This window comes from Schistocerca piceifrons, chromosome X (assembly GCF_021461385.2).
Source record: "Schistocerca piceifrons isolate TAMUIC-IGC-003096 chromosome X, iqSchPice1.1, whole genome shotgun sequence".
Classification (NCBI taxonomy): Eukaryota; Metazoa; Arthropoda; class Insecta; order Orthoptera; family Acrididae; genus Schistocerca; species Schistocerca piceifrons.
In genome coordinates, this window is record NC_060149.1 from 312,240,537 (window position 1) to 312,264,042 (window position 23,506).

The 23,506-nt window shown below is 38.2% G+C and overlaps 1 protein-coding gene across 1 annotated transcript in view; it reads left to right on the forward strand.

Annotated features, from left to right (window-relative positions):
• LOC124721770 (GTP:AMP phosphotransferase AK3, mitochondrial) overlaps positions 1-16,905 on the forward strand; it is an 82,599-nt gene extending 65,694 nt beyond the window's left edge. The window contains exon 4 of the mRNA XM_047246880.1: positions 14,271-16,905. Within this exon, the coding sequence (XP_047102836.1) occupies positions 14,271-14,489 (219 nt within the window). The 3' untranslated portion in view covers positions 14,490-16,905. The remainder of the gene's footprint in view (positions 1-14,270) is intronic.
• Positions 16,906-23,506: the final 6,601 nt, after the last annotated feature.

Sequence of the window (23,506 nt, forward strand, 5' to 3'; positions counted from 1 at the left end):
CTACTCTTGGGTGGACTTGCCCTAGTAAGGATCCATTACACTTTTTTACAGTTGAGCTTTGTTTCCAAGAAATTTTTTTGGATTCATTTAATGTTGGCTTCAATAATTTTGACTTTTTCCTGGGCTTGGCTGGACAGTGCTTCATAGTTACAATCTGACTGGAAATTTCATTCTGTAACTGCCTGGCATGTGGTGAAGTTTGAAAATTTTTGTGGCTGAGAGTCTGATACTATAACTTGACGTACTATGATAATCTCATGGAGAAAGTTCTTGGTGATACAGCTTTATCCATGCTAGGGAAGGGTTTAAATTTTGAACCCACTCCCAAATGTTTGCCAGTGGTTGATTTTATTAGTTCTGTTGAATAGATTGTTTTTAAACTACTTACAGAGGAGGCTAGGAGGGAGGTATGTTGTGTTGACAGGGGCATGTCCACCCAAGAGTAAAATCACAGTTGTTGAGAGGGTTGGTGTATGTTCACTTAGAGTTGATCCAAATATTATTTTACCAGGAGACAAGGGCAATGTTACCTTTGTTTTGGACAGGCAGAATTACATTGAAAAGCTGCAATGTTCACTGTCTGATTCAGTGTATCACAGGATTAGTGTTGACTCCACAAAAAGTGTTAAGAGAAAGACCAACAGCCTCCTGAAGAAAAGTTACTTATTTCAGGGGACTATCAAGAGTTCAGTTCTTATTGTGCTATCCTGCCTAAGTTATATGGCCTCCCTAAGGTCCACAAGGAGGGCATTCCTCTTTGTCAAATTGTGAGAAACATTTGTGCTCTGAGATATCATGTAGCAAAACACCTTGCTACTATGTTGAGCCCTGTAATAGGTCAGTTGAACACCATATTAAGAATTCAGTCAATTTCTTATGTTAATTAGAAGACACGTGTTTGAATTACTCTAATATTGTAGTACATTTTGATGTAGTCCCTCTCTTCACTCATGTTTCTCTGTCTGATTCATTAGGTTGACTGAGGTTTGGTTTTGAGCTGAATTAACAAACCTATTTTGACATGTGTTGACTTCCACTTGTGTGTTATTCAATGACCAGTGCTATGAGCAGACAGGTGGAATTGTGATGGAAAACCCATTTCACCTATTATAGCCAGTTTGTTTATGGAAGATTTTGAGCAACATGCATGGGAGTCAGCGGCTTTGAAACCTGTATTTTTTTTTCATATACATAGACAATACTTTTGTTTGGTCTCATAGTAGTGAGAATTTGAATGACTTTTTATAACACCTGAATTTCGTCCACTCAAAGATTTATTTCATAATGGAGGTGGAAAAGAATGGCTGTCTTCCCTTCCTTGATTTGCTGGTCAGGAGGAAGGTGGATGGTACATTGGGACATGCCGTTTACAGGACCCCTACTCACACTGACTTGTATCTGCAGCCTGGTAGATGTGACCATCCAGCTCAATGTGAAGGGGCTATTTAGTACCTTGGATGTCATAGGCCCATGTCATCTCAAACCCTGGGAGTTTGTCAGCTGAGTTAGCCCATCTCAAAGTAACCTTTCATTAGAATGGTTACAGTGAAAGACAGATTAGATGTGTGTGTGCCCCAGTTGAGTGATAACAATACCAGGGTGACACCAAAGTCTACAGCCTTTTTGCCTTACACAGGGAGCATTTCGAACAGGACTGGTTGTATTTTGTGGAAGTATGATGTGAAGTGACTTTTTAGACCACCATCTATGATCAAGGTCCTTTTAGATTCTGTGAAGTATGATCTTGGTTTGTGTAAGGCAGGTGTCTATCATATTCTTTGCATCTGTGGCATGTCATATTGTGGCCAAACTATCAGGACTGTGGAGGACCAGTGTACTGAGCATAAGCGGCACACACGGTTACAGCAGCTGAGTAAATCTGCCATTGCAGCATGCTGTCTTGGCACCAGTCATCCTTTGGAATATAGTAACATGGAGATTCTAGCATGTACTTCCAGCTGTTGTGATACTGCCATTAAGGAAGCTATTGAAATTCAATTAGCAAGTAACCTTATGAATAGATATGGTGGTTTTCGTTGAAATTCTGTATGGAATTCCACTCTTGCACTTGTTAGAAAATGGATGGTCAAAGTTTTGTCGACCTCAAGCATTGATTGTTAATATCACTATCAATAACTTCTGACATCAGTCATCTTTGGTTTGTGTTGACGCTAGTATTTACAGAGAAGAGAGAGAGAGAGAGAGAGAGAGAGAGAGAGAGAGAGAGAGAGAGAGAGAGAGTTACCTTTACAAAGTTTCTCTGAAAACTGAGGTTTTAAATTCGCTTACACAGTGCTTACTTGCTGCAGTTTTACTGTGAAAATGGCACGCTGTGCTCCTGTCAAAATATGAGAAGTTGTCAATGTCACCCAGCTGCATTCCCATAACTTATTTGAATATTTTGTATTCTCTCTACTTTGGCCATCATCAGTTATTTTGCTGCCCAAATAGCAGAACTCATCTACTACTTTAAGTGTCTCATTTCCTGATCTAATCCCCTCAGCATTACATCATTTAATTTGACTACATTCTATTATCCTTGTTTTATTTTTTTCTTGTTCATCTTATATCCTCCTTTCAAGATACCATCCATTCCATCCATCTGTTCTTCTGAGTCCTTTGCTGTCTATGACAGAATTACAATAACATTGGCAAACTTCAAAGTTTTTATTTCTTCTTTCTGAACTTTAATTCCTTCTTCAATTTTTGTTTTGTTTTCTTTACTGCTTGCCCACTGTACAGATTGAATTACATTGGTGATAGGCTACAATCCTGTTTCACTCTCTTCTCAACCACTACTTCCCTTTCATGGCCCTCAACTCTTACAACTGCCACCTGGTTTCTGTACAAGTTGTAAAGAGCCTTTCACTCCCTGTGTTTTACCCCTGACACCTTTAGAATTTGAAAGAGAGTATTCCACTCAACACTGTCAAAAGCTTTCTATAAGTTTATAAATGATATAAAGGCAGGTTTGCCTTCACTTAGCCTATCTTCTAAGATAAGTCATAAGGTCAGTATAGCCTTGCATGTTCCTACATTTCTCTAGAATCCAAACTGACCATCCCTGAGGTCAGTTTCTACTAGTTTTTCCATTCTTCTGTAGTGAATTCATGTTAGTTATTTGCAATCATGACTTACTGAACTAATAGTTTGGTAATGTTCACTCCTGTCAGCACCTGCTTCCTTTGGAATTGGGATTTTTACATTCTTCTTGAAGTCTGAGGGTATTTTGCCTGTCTTATATATCTTGCACACCAGATGGAAGAGTTTTGCTGTAGCTGACTCTTCCAAGACTATTGGTAGTTCTGATGGAATGTTGTATACTCCATGGGCCTTGTTTCAACTTATGTCTTTCAGTCCTCTGTCAAATTCTTCTCACAGTATCACATCTCCCAACTCATCTTCATCTATATCTTCTTCCATCTCTATAACATTACCTTCAAGTTCATCTTCCTTGTAGAGACCCTGCTAAATACTCCCATCTTTCAGCTTTCCCTTCTTTCCTTAGGATTGGTTTTCCATCTGAGCTCTTGATGTTCATACAGCTGCTTATCTTTTATCCAAAGGCCTCTTCAATTTCCCTGTAGGTGGCATCGGTCTTTCCCCTAGAGAAATATGCTTCTAAATCCGTACATTTGTCCTCTCTCACATACGTGCGTAAAGCCAATGCGATAGCCAATCTGACATAGTGGGTTCATTATGTATCCTTTTAAAAGAGGCCCCTGGTAACAACTTCTGATGCCTGAGCTGCATGTCAAGTAATAGATGCCCGTCTTCTTAGGGCATGAAGACTCTTGGGAATGGCTGTTGAGCCAGATAACATTTGCTTTGGCTGGGTAGCACCCATTGAAAGAGACCTTGATTGGTGTAGGTGGCATCAGGGTATACATTTCACTTATGAAATGTACCAAACTGAACCAATACAATGGCTGTTCTTGTTTGGCCATCACAAAAGATAAGTGTAGATATTTCAATGTGGACAGTTACAAAACCTACTGCTTCCCTTGCCCTGGCTACATGATGGGAAGAAGGACAAGCTAGATGATTGGGAGTGAAACAATTTTCTTATTACCTGGTGTATACTAGAACTGATGGAGATCCTTTTATGGTAACAAAATCATTATTTTTTGTGGAACACACAGAACATTTGGAGAAGTTGACTTGGGCAAAATGCATGTTGGATCACTATGGATTAAGGCCTCTTGTACTGTACAGTATCAAGCTCCTTAGGCATGTGAATGACTGGGTGACATACCAGTGACTTGCTGCACATAAAACTCTCAGTATGGTACAAAGAGTTATCTTTCAAAGAGACCTTATATCACAGACAGATGAAGAGCTATGAGCTAATCTAGAATGGTAAGGTGTACATTTTGTCTGACATGCACAAATAGGTCCCAAGAATATCTGAACAGATACATGTGCTTTCATCCTAGCCTTCGAAGGAAATGTGCTCATAGAAAAATTCATGGTTTACCAATTTGACCGATTTGATGTGAAACCTTATGTCCCACTGCCAATGAGGTGTTTTTGGTGTTTATGCATTGCTTGTCTGTCATTTTGCTTCACAATAGACCCAAAATGTGGAAATTGTGGATAATGACTCCACAAAGGTTGGTCTTGTGAACAACTGTCGTTATGTGTCAGTTAAAAATTAAAATACAAGAATATAAATCACTTGTGCACCTATCATATACGGAGACAAGAAAAAATACAAATGCCTGTTTCCTGTTGACATGATGACCAATTAGGTAAAAGTTACTGCTGTCACCCTTCTACCTGAATATTTTCCAAACCAGATCTACCACCACCCTCCACCATGGTTCCCATGACACTGCCTTTGTGAACCACTTGCTTCATCTGGCTGGAAAAGCAGTTTCTTTCTCTGGTCCCTCTTGGGACCCCTCTACCCACAAACCCACAGATCTGAGATCCGACAACAGCCAATGGCTGAAGGAGCCATAGTTTGTGTGTACCAGGGCTGCCTGCTCTTCATCCATCCCAATGTCTTCAGAAGATGACCCCTCATAAGAATCTAAGCTATCAAAAGCTACTGAGGAGAAGAAGAAGAAGAAGGCTACTCCACTAATCCCAGTGGTGACAGATCACCCAGTGCCGTCAGGTTCTGAGCCTAAGTTCATTGATATTGTCCCACCTGCACCGGTCACATGCAGTGATCCTGTGACATGACATCTTCCTTGCTCCTTCATGCCTAACCAGTACATCTTCAATGTGATGATCTGATGGTACTGTAATGGATGTTACTGTCACCTGCTGAAACTGCAACAACAAATTTCCTCTTATTGGGCAGTATCTATTGACCTCCAAGAAACTCACTTCACTGCTTACCATTTTCCAATGCTTCTCAATTACCATGCATTCTGCCAGAGTCATAGTGGCACTGGGAGGACAACTGGAGAGGTTTGTGTGTTGCTTTGCACAGGTGTCATCGGTGAGTGAATTCCCCTCCATACCTCATTGGAATAGTGGTGCGAGTGCAAACTATCCCAGTGATCACAACTTGTAGCATTTATTTTCTTCCAGGCAGCTCACTTACTTCTTCTGAGATCACCACTTCAACCCAAAAGCTCTCTTTCCCCCCCCCCCCCCCCTTTCTTGCCTACTTGGATGTTCCAGTGCACGCCCTGTGAGGAACTAACACTCCCACTTCATCTGGTATGGACCAGCTTCCTCCTGATCTTGATCTGTGCTTCCTAAATGACAGTACTCCTGCCCACTTCAGTACAGCTCATGGCAACATTTGGACTATCGACCTTACGGTCTCTTCCCGCAATCTCATAGCTTTGCCACATTGGTTGCTCCACAATGATCTCTGTGACAGTGGCTACTTGGCACTGATTGTCACTTCCTTGTTGCCACCCAATGAATCAGTCACCATGATTGGATCTTTGAAGAGCCAACTGGCAGTGTTATATCCCTGCTGTTCTTTTCACCATATAACCTCCCTGCTGTCTTGCCTCTCCTCCCCCCCCCCTCCCCCTCCACACCCCTCCCCATCAGATTGGATTAATGGGGTTGCAGGAGACATCCCCGACACAATCACCCATCCCACTGGAACTGCTATTCCTCTTTTCACGGGTCAGTCCCATGGTGGACCAAAGATATTGAAACAGCTATTCAGGATCATCATAGGACCCTGCAACATCCAAGTGGCATCTTTCAGAGACCACCCCTATCACTTTTAAGCAAAACAAGACTTAGGCTCACTGTCTAATTGTGCACAGTAAGAAGGAATGCTGGGAGTGCTACATCTCCTTCGTGGGAACATATGCATCTTCCTCACAACTGTGGGCCAAGCTCTATAGCCTTCTGGCCCACTGAATATCAACAACTGTTCCAGGTTTTTTTCCTTCAGGATGGTCATTGCACCAGTGTGTCAATTCTTGCTTAATGCCTTGGGACCCACTTTACAACAGTGTTGGCATCCTCTTCTTACCTGGATACCTTTCTAACACAGAAATGATAAGTTGAAGACATCCCCCTACGTTTCACACCTCACGAAGTTGAATTGTGTAGTGAACCTTTCACTGACTGGAAGCTGCTTCAAACTTTTGCTTCGTTTCATACTACAGCATCCGGTTCTGATTCAGTTCATAATCAGATGGTCCAACATGTGAATTTTACTGAAATGTGCCAACTACTCAGGGTCTTCAACCGTATTTTGCTTGAAGGTGTCTTCTCTTTGCAATGGCGAGATAGTATCATCATCCCAATCGTTAAGCCCACTGTCTGTTGATATCTACCAACTGATTAGTCTCAGCAAAGTGCTGTACCAACTGCTTGAAAGAATGGTTGCCTACAGAGTATACTGGGTTCTCAATTCTCAGGGCCTTTTGTCCCCCTATCAGTGTAGTTGCCGGGAGGGATGATCCACAACTGACATTGTGGTTAGGTTGGAAACAGCAATCCAACAGGCTTTTTCTAAACATCAACACCTCATCACCATCTTTTTTCACCCACATAAAGCATATGACACTGCTTGGTACCATCACATTTTACTTACCCCTCATGAATGGGGTTTTCGAGGCTCCCTACCAATTTTTATTTGTCAGTTTTTATCCCACTGTCTGTTATGCATTTGAGTTGATATACAGTGCTCATGGCATGAATTGAAAACTATAAAACTGTCATTAGTGAAGTCCTTAAATTATCTGAATACTGTTATCCTCCAAAAGTAACCCAGATTGGACTAAAATCTACAAAGAAACCATGGATTACTCAAGGAATAAATGTATTATGCAGCTTAAAAAGGTAACTGTGTCTCTCTGTCAGAAACAACTCTGATTTTGACGCTATAGCTCATTACAAGACACTGCAAAGTATTAAATGTAGTACTACAGGCAGCAAAGCAAATGCCTTACGAGAAAAAGATAATCACATCAAATAACAAAATAAAGACAATATTCAATATACACTGAGGTGACAAAAGTTGTGGGATACATCCTAATATTGTGTTGGCCCTTCTTCTGTCTGGTGTGCAGCAACTGGATGTGGCCTGGACCCAACAAGTTGTTGGAAGTCCTTGCAGAAATACTGAAACATGCTGCCTCTGTAGCTGTCCGTAATTAAGAAAGTGTTGCCATTGCAGGATGACGTGCATGAACTGACCTCTTGATTACGTCCAATAAATGTTTGATGGAATTCATGTGAGGCAGTCACTCAAATTGACCAGAATGTGCTTCAAACCAGTCACAAGCAATTGTGGCCTGGTGACATGACAGATTGTCATCCATAACAGTTCCAGTGTTCTCTGGGAACACGAAGTCCATAAATGGCTGCAAATGGTCTCCAAGTAGCCAAACAACCATTTACAGTCAACGATTGGTTGAGTTGGACCAGAGGACCCACTCCATGCCATATAAACACAGGTCATACCATTATGGAGCTTGCAAAGTGCCTTGTTGACAACTTGGGTCCATGGCTTCATGTGGTCTGCACTGTGCCTGAACCTATCATCAGCTCTTACCAACTGAAATAGGGACTCATCAACCAGATCACGATATTCGAGTCATCTAGGTTCAAACCAACAGTCACGAGCCGAGGAGAAGTGCTGCAGGTGGTGATGTGCTGTTAATAGTGGCACTCACATTGGTCATCTGCTGCCATAGCTCATTGACACCAAATTTTGTCACACTGTCTAAACTGATATGTTTGTCATATGTCCCTCATTGATATCTGCAGTTATTCCACGCAGTGCTACTTGTCTGTTAGCACTGACAACTCTACACAAATACCATTGCTCTCAGTCATTAAATGGAGACCATTGGTCACTGCATTGTCCATGGTGAGAGGTAATGCCTGAAATTTGGTATGCCTGGCACACTCTTGACACTGTGGATCTTGGAATATTGAATTCCCTAATGACTTCTGAAATGCCATGTCCCATGCATCTAGCTTCAGCTACCATTCCATGTTCAAAGTCTGTTAATTCCCATCATTTGGCCATAATAAAGTCAGAAATCTTTTCACATGAATCACCTGAGTACAAATGACAGCTCCTCCTGTGCACTACCATTTTGTATCTTGTGTACCTGATGTTAATGCCATCTTCATATGTGTATATCTCTCAATGTAGTGAAGGCAGAGACTGGTAAAACCAGGCATGATGAGGAGCAGATACCATATACAATGATACATTGGTAACAGATGTGTGCAGTGTTGCATAACTTTTTAACAAGCATTTCATAACTGTTACTGAAAAGATGGGGTTGACAGATTCAGAAGATGCTGCCATTGAATATCTCTACAAATAACTTCAGTAATGTGAATATAACCCTCACTACACAAGTAGAAGTGATGTCCACCTAAAAATATTTTAAAATTAAAAATTGTAGTGGTTATGGCAAAATATAAACAAAGTTAATAAAAGAGTATGCTGTTGAGTTTAGTAACATATTAAGGCATCTGGGTAACCAGTCATTTATCGGTGAGACATTTCCTGAATGGTTGAAATATGCTGAAGTTAAGCCTTTATTTAAGAAACAAGATACAGAAATTCTGTCAAATTTCCATCCAGTTGCACTTTTTCCAGCATTCTCAAAAGTTTTAGAAAGGGTAATATACAACAACTTCTGAAACATATACAACAAATAAAATAAGGGGTGATCAAAAGATTTCCATTTGATTGCATTGCTACAGTCTATATGCAACATAGCACGACTCTAATTTGGGATATAAACACTGACATACAGGCAAGGGGTAAGTGTGACATTCATGTCATTCCAACATGTGTGCAGTAAATGCAGGAATGTGAACTGTGGTGACTTTATTACCAAATGTGTTCAAATAAGACCAACATGCTATTATTGTTTTCTTGGCTGCCAAAGGACAAATACCATTAGACATCCATTGAAGAATAAAGAATGTGTATGGGGTAGCATATCTGTCAAAAACCACCCTTTTGGAATGATGCACAAGTTCTGTGTTGGTCACGGTTGCACACAAGATGCCGGTCGATCTGGGAGGCCAGCCTCATCCATTACAGACAAGTGGGAGACACTCGACCACCAACCCTGTAGTCCTAATCTCTTCTGATGTCATTATCATGTCTTTAGCTGCCTAAAAAAGGCCCTGAATTTTGGATGAGGATGTGCAGCAGGCAGTTATGGACTTCTGCACGCAGCAAGACAGTGTTTTACCACACATGTATCTTTTCCTGATGCATCGATGGGATGATTGCCTTAATGCTCACAGTGATTTTGTCTGATTGGCATGACGATTGTGAACTGTAAGATCTTTGAACAGAAACTTTTTGATCAACCCTTATTTATGCTTTTAAATGATTTAGAATATTGTGGTGTCACAGGAAATACAGCAAAATGGTTCAAGTTCTATATCTCTGACAGAAACCAAAGGGTGTCATTAGGAGAGAGACATGTGGAGAACTCTGTGGATCTGCAAACATTTGACATTTCCTAAGGTGGAGTGGAGAAAAGTCTTAACCACAGCCTAGGGGCTTTTTTCCAGAAAGAATTTTGTCTCTGGGAAACGTGTACTGATTTGAAACATCCTGACTGATTATAACTGTGCGCCAGAACATGGCTTGAACCTTCAGGGTTTGAATCCTGGTCAGAATTAAAGTTTTAATGTGGAAGGAAGCTTCAATCCAATGCACACTCCAGTGCAAAGTGGAAATTCATTCTGGGATAAAATATCTTATTTTCACTGCAAGCTAACTAGGGAATAATCACTAATAAGTGACATAACAAAGTTTTGGTGTCACCATTAGGAATTTCCACCAGTGAATCTTGAGGCAAAAAGGGGGGGGGGGGGGGTATTTTTGACAGAATAAAATCACTAACCTGATTGAGCTTATGGTGACTTGAATGGAATTTCTACTCGTGTTTGCACCACTAATGTTCACTTTTCACAGCTGTTCTCCCAGTGTCAGGATTAATATCATCTTCATAGTGCTGTAAAGTGAATTAATATAATTCTTGACAGAATACTGATGTAGAATACATTAAAAACGTGTTAGCTGGGACCACTCATGCATCATGCTGTATTGAAATTGTCATACACCTAAATAAGGTTGGTAAGTGATCATTGCCGGCCGGGATGGCCGAGCGGTTCTAGGCGCTACAGTCTGGAATCGAGCGACCACCACGGTCGCAGGTTCGAATCCTGCCTCGGGCATGGATGTGTGTGATGTCCTTAGGTTAGTTAGGTTTAAGTAGTTCTAAGTTCTAGGGGACTAATGACCTCAGCAGTTGAGTCCCATAGTGCTCAGAGCCATTTGAACCATTTAAGTGATCATTGCTTAAGCCCTTAAATGTGTTCAATCGTACTCAAGGCCAAAATCATTTGACAACTTATATGAGAGCTAACACAACACTCTTCTTTTATTTTTAAAATGGTTCTTTAGATGACACCAGTTAAGACATTTATTCTTAAGAAAGGTTCTCATAGTACAAAAATCTGTTAAGCAGCTCACTGCATTTGTTTCATTAAAAATGGTGGAATTTAGCACCAGTGTAGATGAACTGTGAATGGATTTTAAACTTCTATTAGTGTTGAACTACTTTATTGCAGTGTACAAAATATACTCACATAAACACTGACACACTAAAAATTATAACCACCACCATGACAAGTGAGTGTCTCCTGAACTCTTGCTGAAATAGGTCAGTGAGGAAGGCCCATACAAATCTGTAACACAAAACCAAGAATCATCAGTGCAACCTGTGCATCCAAAGTCAAGGGAAAAACAACAAAAATCATAGTCCAGTAATGTAAACCAGTCCCAGGTCCACTGTACTCAAATTTCATCCAGTAGCTGATGTAGATGATGTAAACTCAAAAGTGTCTGAGAGGAGCACTTCATCATTTCATCCCTTATATGCTAAGTGAAGGTCATGTGGTTCACCTATGTTCACCTATATGACCCTTTTCTTGGGTCCTGGCCTCACCAGTAGCTCTCTCTCTGTGGCTACTATCACGCCATGCTGCTAGAAGAATAGTGGCAGATCTCCAGTGTCCGTGCAAAAGCTGGGAGTGGACATTGTTCTGTAAGTACCAGTGATGTGGCTGTAAATATCAACAAGCAGTCATCTGTGTTGCTCATTCCCATGTGGTGCATGTAAATTTACAGCACCAAAATCCCACAAGGCAATTTGGAATCTGAGCAAAGCACTGTGTGATAGACTAAGATGCAGCAAGTATAATGATCATATCTCGGGATTGGAGTAAGCCTACTTCCCAGTTATTGGCAAGACTCAGGAAGCTTTTAAATTTAATTTCTTCCCAATATATTTTGAAAATAACATTTCATGAGATTTTAAAAGAGAATTATGATTTTTTTATTCAATAGCAGTACAAGTCCATTTTTGTTCATTTTGAGATACAGAGTCCTAAAGTTAAATGAGCGCTGAAAAATCTGCAGTTGAGATACCAGAAATATTCAAGCATATGGCTTCTTGCTAGAGATGAACCTTTATTTCTGTTTTTTTGGATGATTAATTTCAGAAGCATTGTAAGCAAAAAGTGGAGGTAATGGACTTGCACCACTATTGAAATAAGCCCTTCATATATACACTGGTAAATATAAGCAGGGGACTGTGTCATTGTTTTCCCTGATTGTTTTCAGGATTTGGGTCCCAGGTGAGTATTCTACCTTTGACGTTGTATGTAATGGAATCCTGGAGACACTGAAGTAGTTGAGACACGATCGAGGCATGAAATTCTTCATCTGTTCTGTTTTCCTAAATGCTGTGCATACCATCCAGCACTTGTACTAAGCACACAAAGCTGTCCAAAGAATCCGTATGGTGACATGGGCAACTCACAAAAAAGTTATGGGCTACCTCCATTCAACTGCAAAGAAGATATCAAGCTCTTCTTATACATTTGCATATTGCCCACACTCCTTTAATGTGGAGCCTCCTCTATAATATGAGGACCTGCATGCTTGTAATATACTCTTTTTCAGTGAATAGCATTTTATCCTACCATTTTTGTGTGCTGACAGATTTTAATGTGTCACAGAGTGGCTGTTTCATCCAATATTTTGCTTGATGAACCAGCTACATTTATCTCCATAGTTAATTTTACTCTATATCCGTATAGGGAATGTTCTGTATTTTGTAATATTTTACAAATGTTGCTAAATTAAGATTTTATGTTTGTCTCAGGATTGTATAAGCATAGTCACACAATCTAAGAGGCAGCTGCAGATAGTTTGTATTTTATTGATTCATCAGGTTAAAGTATTTTATATCATGTGTATTGCTATCATGTTGACATACTATCTCAAAAATTCTACATGTTCTAGACTCGCTCATCAAAAACTAATTTTACACTAGCACTGGTACCCTCAAGATTGAGTGCCCTAAACTCAAGCATTCTCTGCCAATCACACATTACATGTCATTGTTAATTTTCTTTTCTACTCATATTCCCTTTGCCTATCTCATATTCACTGCTGTTCATATTGAGTCCCAATGCCTACCTAACTACTGAACCTTGCCCTTCTCATCACAACCTGCTGTATCCTCATAAGTGTCCTTGAAACAGCCATTAACTCCATCACTGGCTTATCTTTTTTCGGTTACTGGTCTGGTGAAATGATATATTTCTTATGCCATTTTATCACTGTCCAGACTTCTTTATGAACTGATTGCAGAATAGGAGATAGAATAGTATTATGATCTGGTATGCATAAATGAGCTTCCTTGTCTGCACTATAATTTTCTAAAATGTGGTTTTAAAGTATAAATAGATTTGCTTCCCTCCAAATCTTCGCATCAGATTATGCTCCTGCCATTCCAAAACAATTTTTGGTGCCACATACTTTTGTAACCTTTGTTGCAAAACATGTCCTGTGCATTTTACTCCCATTACATACTGCAGTATTATGACTGATAAGACTAACTTCAATGAAGAAGTGCCACCTGTAAGATTACATGGGCTCTATATATCGACTTACATGAAAATGCTGTTCATTTTTCTTCTTTGGAACAGCAACCAAAAAATTATTGGTAATTCTAAAAGTCTATGATTCATTCATTAGTCCCATCACTCATATTAAAATTACGTAAGCAATAATACTTTTTAATTTGATATTGTGAATGTTTCATAATGGTGACTCATGATACTGGCTTCGAAACTGGAAATAACTTTCCAACATGTATTGTTAGACAATAGCAGTGACTCAGTGGTAAAGTGCCAGACTATAAATCCAAAGGTCTCAGATTTGATCCTTAGTCAACCCTAGGATTTTTATCTGTCACTTATCACTTATTTCACCTTTGGTAATGTTTGATGATGTGAAAAATGCTGAGTTGCACCATGGTTCAGAATCCATGTTAAACTGTAAGTTCCTTATAACTGACTGGGTAAGTCAGTTCAGAGATTGGAGTAAGTCAACAGCATATAATCTCCAACAGGACCATGCCTGGTATAGCACTAAGATAGTGGCTTGCAGCATGCACATAGTGCTTAAGAAAATGACTAGTTGACATAACATGGGGACAAAACCTGATTGCATGTCTTTCAAATGAAAAACACAGGCTCTCCTGATGAAACTCACTATTGGGAACATTGGTAATACATTGGTGAATATGTTGAAAACCCCACTTAGTGTGAGAAATTGCAGCAATTAAAAAATACTAGTATGATTTTGTATCATATCATCAGTTTTGACATAATCTTTCACTGAGAGCAACAGCAGCTAAATGTTAATTAATATTAATAATCAAACCCTTGTCTTAATTCTTCCATGTAAATTGCTAATTTTGTGTTGTCTTTTGAAGGGAATTGATGATGTAACAGGGGAACCATTGGTACAGAGAGCTGATGACAATCCAGAAACCGTGAAAAAACGTCTACAAATATATGCGTCAACAATTGAGCCTCTGCTTGAGCTATATCAGAAGACTGGTCTCCTTCAGAACTTCCATGGAGAAACTTCTGATGAAATATGGACTCAAGTTTTTGCATATGTGTCAAACTTTATAAAACCTAAAATCTAAATAGGTACTGGAAGGCTGTGTTCCTTCTGAGTATTTGGGACTAAACACATCGACGTAACTAAGCTCAAAACTAAGCACAAGCTTTTCAAAATGTATGCAGCTTACTCAGGTGATAATATTGTAATAAAAGTGGACTTTAACCTGTTTGATAATTTTTGTTAACTGATTATACTGTTAAGTGTGATTTCTTGTAAAACTTTTAAAGTATTTATGTGTTCATTTTATGTCATCATATGAGATAGACAATAGTTTTTAGAAGTATATTTGTTGTTCTTATGGTTGTGTTTTTTAGCTGAGAATAGTACAATATTAAAAGTTCCTTCATATAAACTGCAGTGATATTGTATTAAGAACTATGTGGAAATTGATATTATTTTAGCTGAATATTTGCTTGTTAAGAATTAAATTGTAATCTATTGGTATTGTGCATGTACTGTGTAAGAACTAAATGGAACACATTTTGATTTTAATCAAACATCCTGAAGAAATTCACGAAAAATTATTGTTTAAATTGGTACGAAGTGTACCTTTACGTATTAATTTCTGTGCTCGTATCTATAGGATAAAATACTTGCCTTGAAGATTGCTCATATTAAAATTTTTGCACGAGTTTGTATATAAGAGGAGAGAAAATTCGTTTGGTCTATGAACCAGAAAAAAATTGATGATATTAGTATTCACTAAACAAAAAAGGATGAATGTTGCATAGAATGTAGTTTCTATAAATTATTCAAAATGTCAGAGGGTATATTTTGTTTATAAATTATAGTATATTTAGATAAGTGAAAGGGCATTTAAATACATGGAAAACTAAAAAAATAAAAAATTGTCCACTATAACATGCATTTATAGTGTACCTTCTGTAAGATGTGAAATATGACAAGCATAATTCTTTCTTTTATAGAAAGAACCAAATGAAACGAAAATGCCTCATTACTTGTTAAGCAAATTTTAATGAATTTGTTTTGTTTTCGTTGTCAATAAATTTAATTTATAATAATAATAATAATCATCATCATCATCACTATCATTCTTTACAGCAGCACCATTCCTGATGGAGCCATGTCATCAATGAATACAGGCCACCAGACTCTCCCGTGCTCTTTGTGCTTGATCTCCTGCAAGGGAAATTTTAATTTGTGAATAATAAAATTCAACAGCTACCTGTTTATATCAAATCCTGCCAACATGTGTTGGAATGCTTTTTATTGTAGAGAACAGAGTAGTTCACTGCTGCTCATAAGACATATGATGCCAAGTATGGGATCAGTTACTAATAATGGCACATGTGGGTGGTGGAGGGGGGATACTGCTTTTGTACCTCCTCATAAACAAATATTACCTGTTATTAATTTTGTTAGATACTTACATTTAATAGTATTGTTTTAAATATTGTTATAACTGAAATGTAAAGTTTGGCATGTTATCACAGACAGAGATGCTTGTTATAGTAGTGTTCAGTTTGATGACTGCTTTGATGCAGCTGTCCATCCTAGTCTATCCTGTGAAAGTCTAATCATCTCCACATAGCTACTGTAACTTACATGCATTTGAATTTATTTACTAGATTCAACCTTGGGCTCACTCTGCAGTTTTTACTCCCCGCATGTACCTTCATTATCAAATTAACTATTCCCTCATGCCTCAGGATGTGTTCTACCAGTCTATCCCTAAATTTAATGAAGTTGTGCAAAATATTTTTCTCCTCAATTTGATTCAGTACCTCTTCATTGGTTAACAAATGTACCCATCTAATCCTTAGCATTCTTGTGTAACATCATGTTTCAGGAGCTATTTATGATCCACATGGTATTTCCATATAATTTTACAGTTCACACAAATAATTTCTGAAAAGACTTCCTGCAATGGAAAGGAAAATTAAATGTTAATTTAATGATCTTTCTCAGAAAAGGTGTTCTTGTCACTGCCAGTCCACATTTCACATTATCTTCACTTCTGCCACTGCCAATTATTTTGCTCCCCAAATAGAAAAACATAGTGTACAGGTGCTACTGGTAACATGTCATTCCCCAGTCCAAGCTGAGAGGGCATCAGAAGTGCCAAAGTGGAAAATTGTACTCAGGGTATATCATAATTAGTAGTGAAAACTGAAATGGGTAAAAATATATGATGATAGAATCAAAAAGATTCCAGTCAGTATGGGTCCACAAACAAGACACTTGTGAGATAATTGTGAATGTGTGTTTACATGGCACTACTGAACTCAGTAACTAGTATTATGCTAGTTAGCATAAAAGTATTTCAGATATAAATGTTTTGATTAAGTCTTCATCTAACTGGCATCAAATGTCATCCAAGGCTTGCCTTAAAAAGAAATAAAATTCTGTTTCATTATGTTTTCTCATTTAGATACAATACTGCACTTACCTGCACAGTGAGTTATGAAGAAGTCTTTCAAACATCTCAATTTAATTTATTTATTTATGTTTGTGAACCATTCTGTACAATGGTATTGGATGTGTCATGTTTACATGAAGTTTGTAAAATTAAGAGTTTAAAAATTACACAACTACATCCATATATCAGTAATGTTTCTTCAAAAATAGCCTCTAACACACAAGAATCTAAATAAATAAATAAAATTACATTAATTTTTTTATCTCAAGGTATTCTTCAACACTGTATGGACAAGTTTTAATCAAGTGACATTTTAGTTTATTTTTGAAGACAGACACATGTTTTCTATCATGCTTACATTGTTTGCCAAATTGTTGTATAGAAAGCATCCTGCTTTTTTTCAGGCTCTTTTTCAGTTAATTTGAACCAATTTCCTTCAACAACATAATCATTTTTATTTCTTGTGATATAGTTAACAGTACATAATGATTACTTTTTACATAAATAATTCTTTCACATATGTATAGTGATGCTACTGTTCCCTGAATTTATTTCTGCAGAACTCCCTAAGAGATAATGTTGATATGCATCTTACAGCCTTCTTTTGTAGCTTAAATGCCCTTTGAATGTGCAAATTTGCAGAATTTCCCCAGACCAGGATACCATATGAAATTTGTAAATGAACTAGCCCACAGTACTTTGTCAGCAGTGTTCGTGTGTTTATTGTCCTTGACATTTTTCTCATTAGAAATATATTTGAACTCACTTTATGATAAATATTATTTATATGCTTCTCCTATGTCAAGTACCACTCTTGCACCCCAAAATTTATAAGTTTCTGACTCTTCTAGAACCAAGTCTCCAAACTTGAGAGTAATATTGTTAAAATTAGGTGATTTGTTTACATTTATTAGCACACATGTGGTTTCATTTATGTTCATGAAAAGATTATTTCCCCTGAAACAATTGTTCCCATTTTCCATATTTAGAGAAGATTGCTGTTGTAAGTCGTCTGTTGAAACACTATGTGTAACAAATGAAGTGTCATCTGCATACATGGCAGAATTTCCATCTACTATTTTGGGCATATCATTCACATATAAAATAAAAAGTAGTGGGCCAAGTACTGATCCTTTAGGTACTCCATATTGAACTAATTCAGAATTTGAGTAGACATTTATAGTAGTATTGTTCACATTATGTTAATTTCTACACTGCTTTCCACAAATGATTTTATGATATCAGCTGCTTTCCCCCTTATAACATAACATTGAAGCATTTCTAATAATATGTCATGGCATACTCAATCAAAAGCTTTTGAAAGGTCAAGAAATAGGCCACAAACTTTTTTTTATTGATCTAGTGCCTTATTGACTCATGTTATATATTCAGCTATTGCTTTGTTGGGGATATACTCTTCCTAAACCCATGCTGGGCATCAATTGAAGTATTGCATTTTTCTATAAAATTTACCATTCTGTCTGTAATTACACATTCTGTTGTTCTAGGTAAGACAGATGTAATAGTTATAGGTTGGTAATTTCCTAGCTCTTATTTGCTGCCTCCTTTGAAAATAGGGATCACTTTACTCTTTTTTAACCTGTTCCTTCTTCCATGGTTAAGTTTGTGAGAAGATCAAAGGCTTTATCACCCACTGTAAGCAGAACTTAACTATAGTCTGATTAAAATTACTTGATAGTCCTCATATGCTGTCTTGATAGCACTTGATAGTGTTCATGTGCTGGAGCTGGTTTCCTCCAATCAGAGCTCTGTGTCTCTTCCGAACTATTCACCATTGCCAAGCTGCCACAACAATTGGTCGGTTCACTTTGATTCTGTGTCTGGCATTCAGCAGACTTGATTCAGCATCACATATACTATTATAATAATCACAAAGATTGGCTTACATTAGATAAGCTTCATACGACGTTGCATGAAGCCGGATTTTTGAAGGCTGCAATTTCAACTTTTGCAACTGTAGTATCAGAGTCATAAATATAACAGCTTCCCAAAATTATGGCATAGTGTAATGGTTAGCATATCAACCTTACATGTGGAAGGTCGTGAGTTTGAATCTTACCAAAGGTAGCCATTTTTTTTTCATTTCTAAGTCTAATCAAAAAAGTTTGATTAATATTTTTATTCAATTAATTGGTTTAAACCTATTTTTTTTAATTTCTAATTCATTGTTGTGTCATTTTCATCATCTTATTTTTTTCCCTGTCATTCTTGTTTCATTTGGAATCTGCCAGTGTTGCTTATAATGTGCAACTAACTGCCAATGAGGACTGCTCATCTGTTGGTAACACGGCAGCTTGTGTACCTAGTGTAAGAATAGCTTCAAGTTACCATAGATAGCAAGGATTATAGTGTGCTTTTAATGCTAAAACTATTTTTGTTCTGTTTTGACTTTTGCTCATAGAGGTTAGCTTTAATCACTGTGAACAAGGTGATCATGGCTTTAGTTCCGCCATAGTTTGTTAACTGCTGTTTTCTCAGATAACAGTTGAACATCATGAGCCGGCCGAAGTGGCCGTGCGGTTAAAGGCGCTGCAGTCTGGAACCGCAAGACCGCTAGGGTCGCAGGTTCGAATCCTGCCTCGGGCATGGATGTTTGTGATGTCCTTAGGTTAGTTAGGTTTAACTAGTTCTAAGTTCTAGGGGACTAATGACCTCAGCAGTTGAGTCCCATAGTGCTCAGAGCCATTTGACCCATTTTTGAACATCATGATGTTGTGGTCAGCTTATGACATAATTTTAAATTCAGAACTCCAGAATGCATCATCTGCTGCAGTTCAGTCTGACAGCTACTTCCAGCTTTGCTATGTGTTATTCATTAACAGCATTTGTGAAGTGAACTGCCATATGTGTGTGTTACTAACTGTGCAGTAGCTGGCAGCCAATCTGACAATACTATTTTGGCAAGTGACAGACATAAACTAGAATGAGATTTTCACTCTGCAGCAGTGTGTGCACTGATATGAAACTTCCTAGCAGATTAAAACTGTGTGCCAGACCGAGACTCGAACTCGGGACCTTTGACTTTCGTAGGCAAGTGCTGCACCATCTGAGCTACCCAAGCACAACTCACGATCCATCCTCACAGCTTCAGTTCTGTCAGTACCTAGTCTCCTACCTTCCAAATTTCACAGAAGCTCTTCTGCTAACCTTGCAGAACTAGCAATCCTGGAAGAAAGAATATGGTAGAGCGCTTGCTCGCGAAAGGCAAAGGTCCCAATTTTGAGTCCTGGTCCGGCACACAGTTTTAATCTGCCAGGAAGTTTCATATCAGTGCACAGTATGCTGCAAAGTGAAAATCTCATTCTGGAAACATCTGCCAGGCTGTGCCTAAGCCATGTCTCTGCAATATCCATTCATCCAGGAGTGCTAGTTCTGCAAGGTTCGCAGAAGAGCTTCTGTGAAGTTTGGAAGGTAGGAGACAAATTATTGGCAGAATTGAAGCTGTGAGGATGGGTTGTGAGTAGTGCTTGGGTAGCTCAGATGGTAGAGCACTTGTCTGTGAAAGGCAAAGATCTCAAGTTCGAGTGTCAGTCCAGCACACAGCAGTCTGCCAGGAAGTTTCAGACATCAACTAACTTTAATTGGACTATGGGGGTTGGAACTTTAATAGTGGCAAATATTTATTTACAGTTTGTACAAAATAGATACATGTTTCAAAGTTTTACTGACTTTCAAAGTAGTCACCAGCATTGTGTATAACCCATTGCCAGTGATGTGGAAGTCATCGGATACCCTTAGCAGTGCCAGTTGTGTTGACTGTTCGAGCGGCGTGGTCCATTGCCTGACAAATTTGTAGCATTTCTGAAGTGAATGCCGTGAAGTGTTGCCTTCAGTTTAGGAATCGAGTTGAACTTAAAAGGGCTTAAGTCAGGGGAGTGCAGTAGGTGGTATAACACTTAGCAGCCCCCCCCCCCCCCCCCCCTCTGTCAAACAAATCAGTAACAGCTTGCACTGTACGTGCTTGAGCATTGTCCAGCAAAATAATGACGAACATAGACCACTACACTTCAACTGTCAACACAAATGGCACTGCTAAGAGTATCCTATGACTTCCACATCACTGGCAATGGGTTATACACAATGCTGGTGGCTACTTTGAAAGTCAGTAAAACTTTGAAACACATATCTATTTTTTACGAGCTGTAAGTAAATAGTTGCCACTATTAAAGTTCCAACCCTCATATGTTCTAGTAGATATACAATCTAGTCTCTTGGTATTTTTTGTTTTTAACTGGTGCATTTTTTTTTATAATACAGGTTCATTTTTTCGAAGAAGAAACAATTTCTTTATCTTATGAGCAGTACTTTGTATGCATTTTGCATCAGGAAAGCTTTACTTTATTAGTTTGTCTACTACCTCAAAATAATGTCCCTTCAAAATACTACTGTTCCCACTGTTTTTCAGGTCTACACCTTTCTTCTTTTTCTTTATGTGATCATGATGGTCTTTGTGATATTTTTAGAAGCTATGATTCTGTTTATGTAGTTATTCAATCTGTATATTGAGAAAGCAGTAAAGGAAACAAAGAAAAATTTGGAGTAAGAATTAAAATCCATAGAGAAGAAATAAAAACATTGAGGTTTGCCAATGACATTGTAATTCTGTCAGAGACTGCGAAGGACGTGGAAGAGCAATTGAATGGAATGGACAATGTCTTGAAAGGAGGATATAAGGTGAACATCAATAAAAGCAAAACGAGAATAATGGAATGTAGTCAAATTAAATCAGGTGATGCTGAGGGAATTAGATTAGGAAGTGAGACACTTAAAGTAGTAGATGAGTTTTGCTATTTGGGGAGAAAAATAATTGATGATGGTTGAAGTAGAGAGGATATAAAATGTAGACTGGCAATGGCAAGGAAAGCATTTCTGAAGAAGAGAAATATGTTAACATCAAGTATAGATTTAAGTGTCAGGAAGTCTTTTCTGGAAGTATTTGTATGGAGTGTAGCCATGTATAGAAGTGAAACATGGATGATAAATAGTTTGGACAAGAAGAGAATAGAAGCTTTTGAAATGTGGTGCTACAGAAGAATGCTGAAGATAAGATGGGTAGATCACATAACTAATGAGGAGGTACTGAATAGAATTTGGGAGAAAAGGAATTTGTGGCACAACTTGACTAGAAGAAGGGATCAATTAGTAGGACACATTCTGATTCATCAAGGGATCACCAAGTTAGTATCGGAGGGAAGTGTGGAGGGTAAAAATCATAGAGGGAGACCAAAGAATGAATACACTAAACAGATTCAGAAGAATGTAGGTTGCAGTAGTTACTGAGATATGATGAAGCTTACACATGATAGAGTAGCATGGAGAGCTGCATCAAACCAGTCTCTGGACTGAACACCACAACAACAACAGTAATTGGATTTGGTTTCTTTTATCAATTTCTTATATAATCTCTTCTTGTCTCTATAGACATCACAGTTTGCTTGTGTTGGATTTATCAGAGGTTTCACACACATAGTTTATAGCTATTCTTTCTTTCTTTTTACATCTGCTGTGACCCAATTTTAATTGCACTTAACATTTGTATGCCTACATAGCAATGGGCGTGCAGGTTCCATGTAATAGGAAAATGCTTTGTAGAATGATTCCCATCCCTTATTTACATTTGCTGTTTGGTATAGGTCTATATTGCTTGTCTTTAGACTGCATTGATCTTTGAGCCTCCATAGGTTTGTTTGGCAAAACTCTTTAAAGATTTTTTCTGAGTTTGTCATCTTATCTGATCCTTCTATTAATACGCTCTGGTAATCAGCAGTGGCTGTGTTTATGAACTGTACCTTTTGTCTGTGTTGTGGTGCATTGGTAATTACATGATGTCTCTGCATCTTTACTGTAACTTGTGGGACTATTTACTACTGTATTTAGATCATAAGTGTTGATTAGATCATTGAAACTCCTTATATAACAGTTACTTTCAGTGTGTTACATTTTCATCTACTTCCTCCTTCCTTTCTGTAGTAATTCATGTTTATATCTTTTGTATAGCCCTACTTTATATTTCTTCCTCCTTTCAGCCTTCACTTTTTGCTTAGTGCTTGTTGCCCATCTGAGCTTTTGATATTCGCACAACTGCTTCTCTTTCCTCTTCTCCAAATGTTTCTTTAATTTTTGTATAGGTGACATCATTCAGTGGAATCATTCTTTCCCATAGTCATACATACTTCTACAACTTTGCATTTCTCCTCTACCTTTCCCATTTTGAATTTCCTGTCAATCTCATTTTTAGACTTCTGTATACCCTGAAGTGCATCTTCATATTTTTACAGTGCAAAGACTGATGCATAAAATTTCGGGCATGCAGCCGCATAAATTCGACTTCTTCTTCTAATATTTCATTTGAATACCGTCCAGCCATCTTCAGAGTGAGCCGAGGTGACTGACGCTCCACCATGTGCTCCGTCCTTTTAAACCTGTGGACTGCATCATTGCGCATGCGGCCACAGGTACTCATGGTGCCAGAGACATTGATTGGTGGCAAAGAGGTATGACATATGCATGGAATTAGATCTATGGCTGTGCAGTTGATCTATATGGTGATATCAACATATCACTGTGAGCTGCACCGTTGCAATGTCTTTGTGATTTTATTGCAGAAATTGCCGGATTCCATGATTTGTCCAAGATGA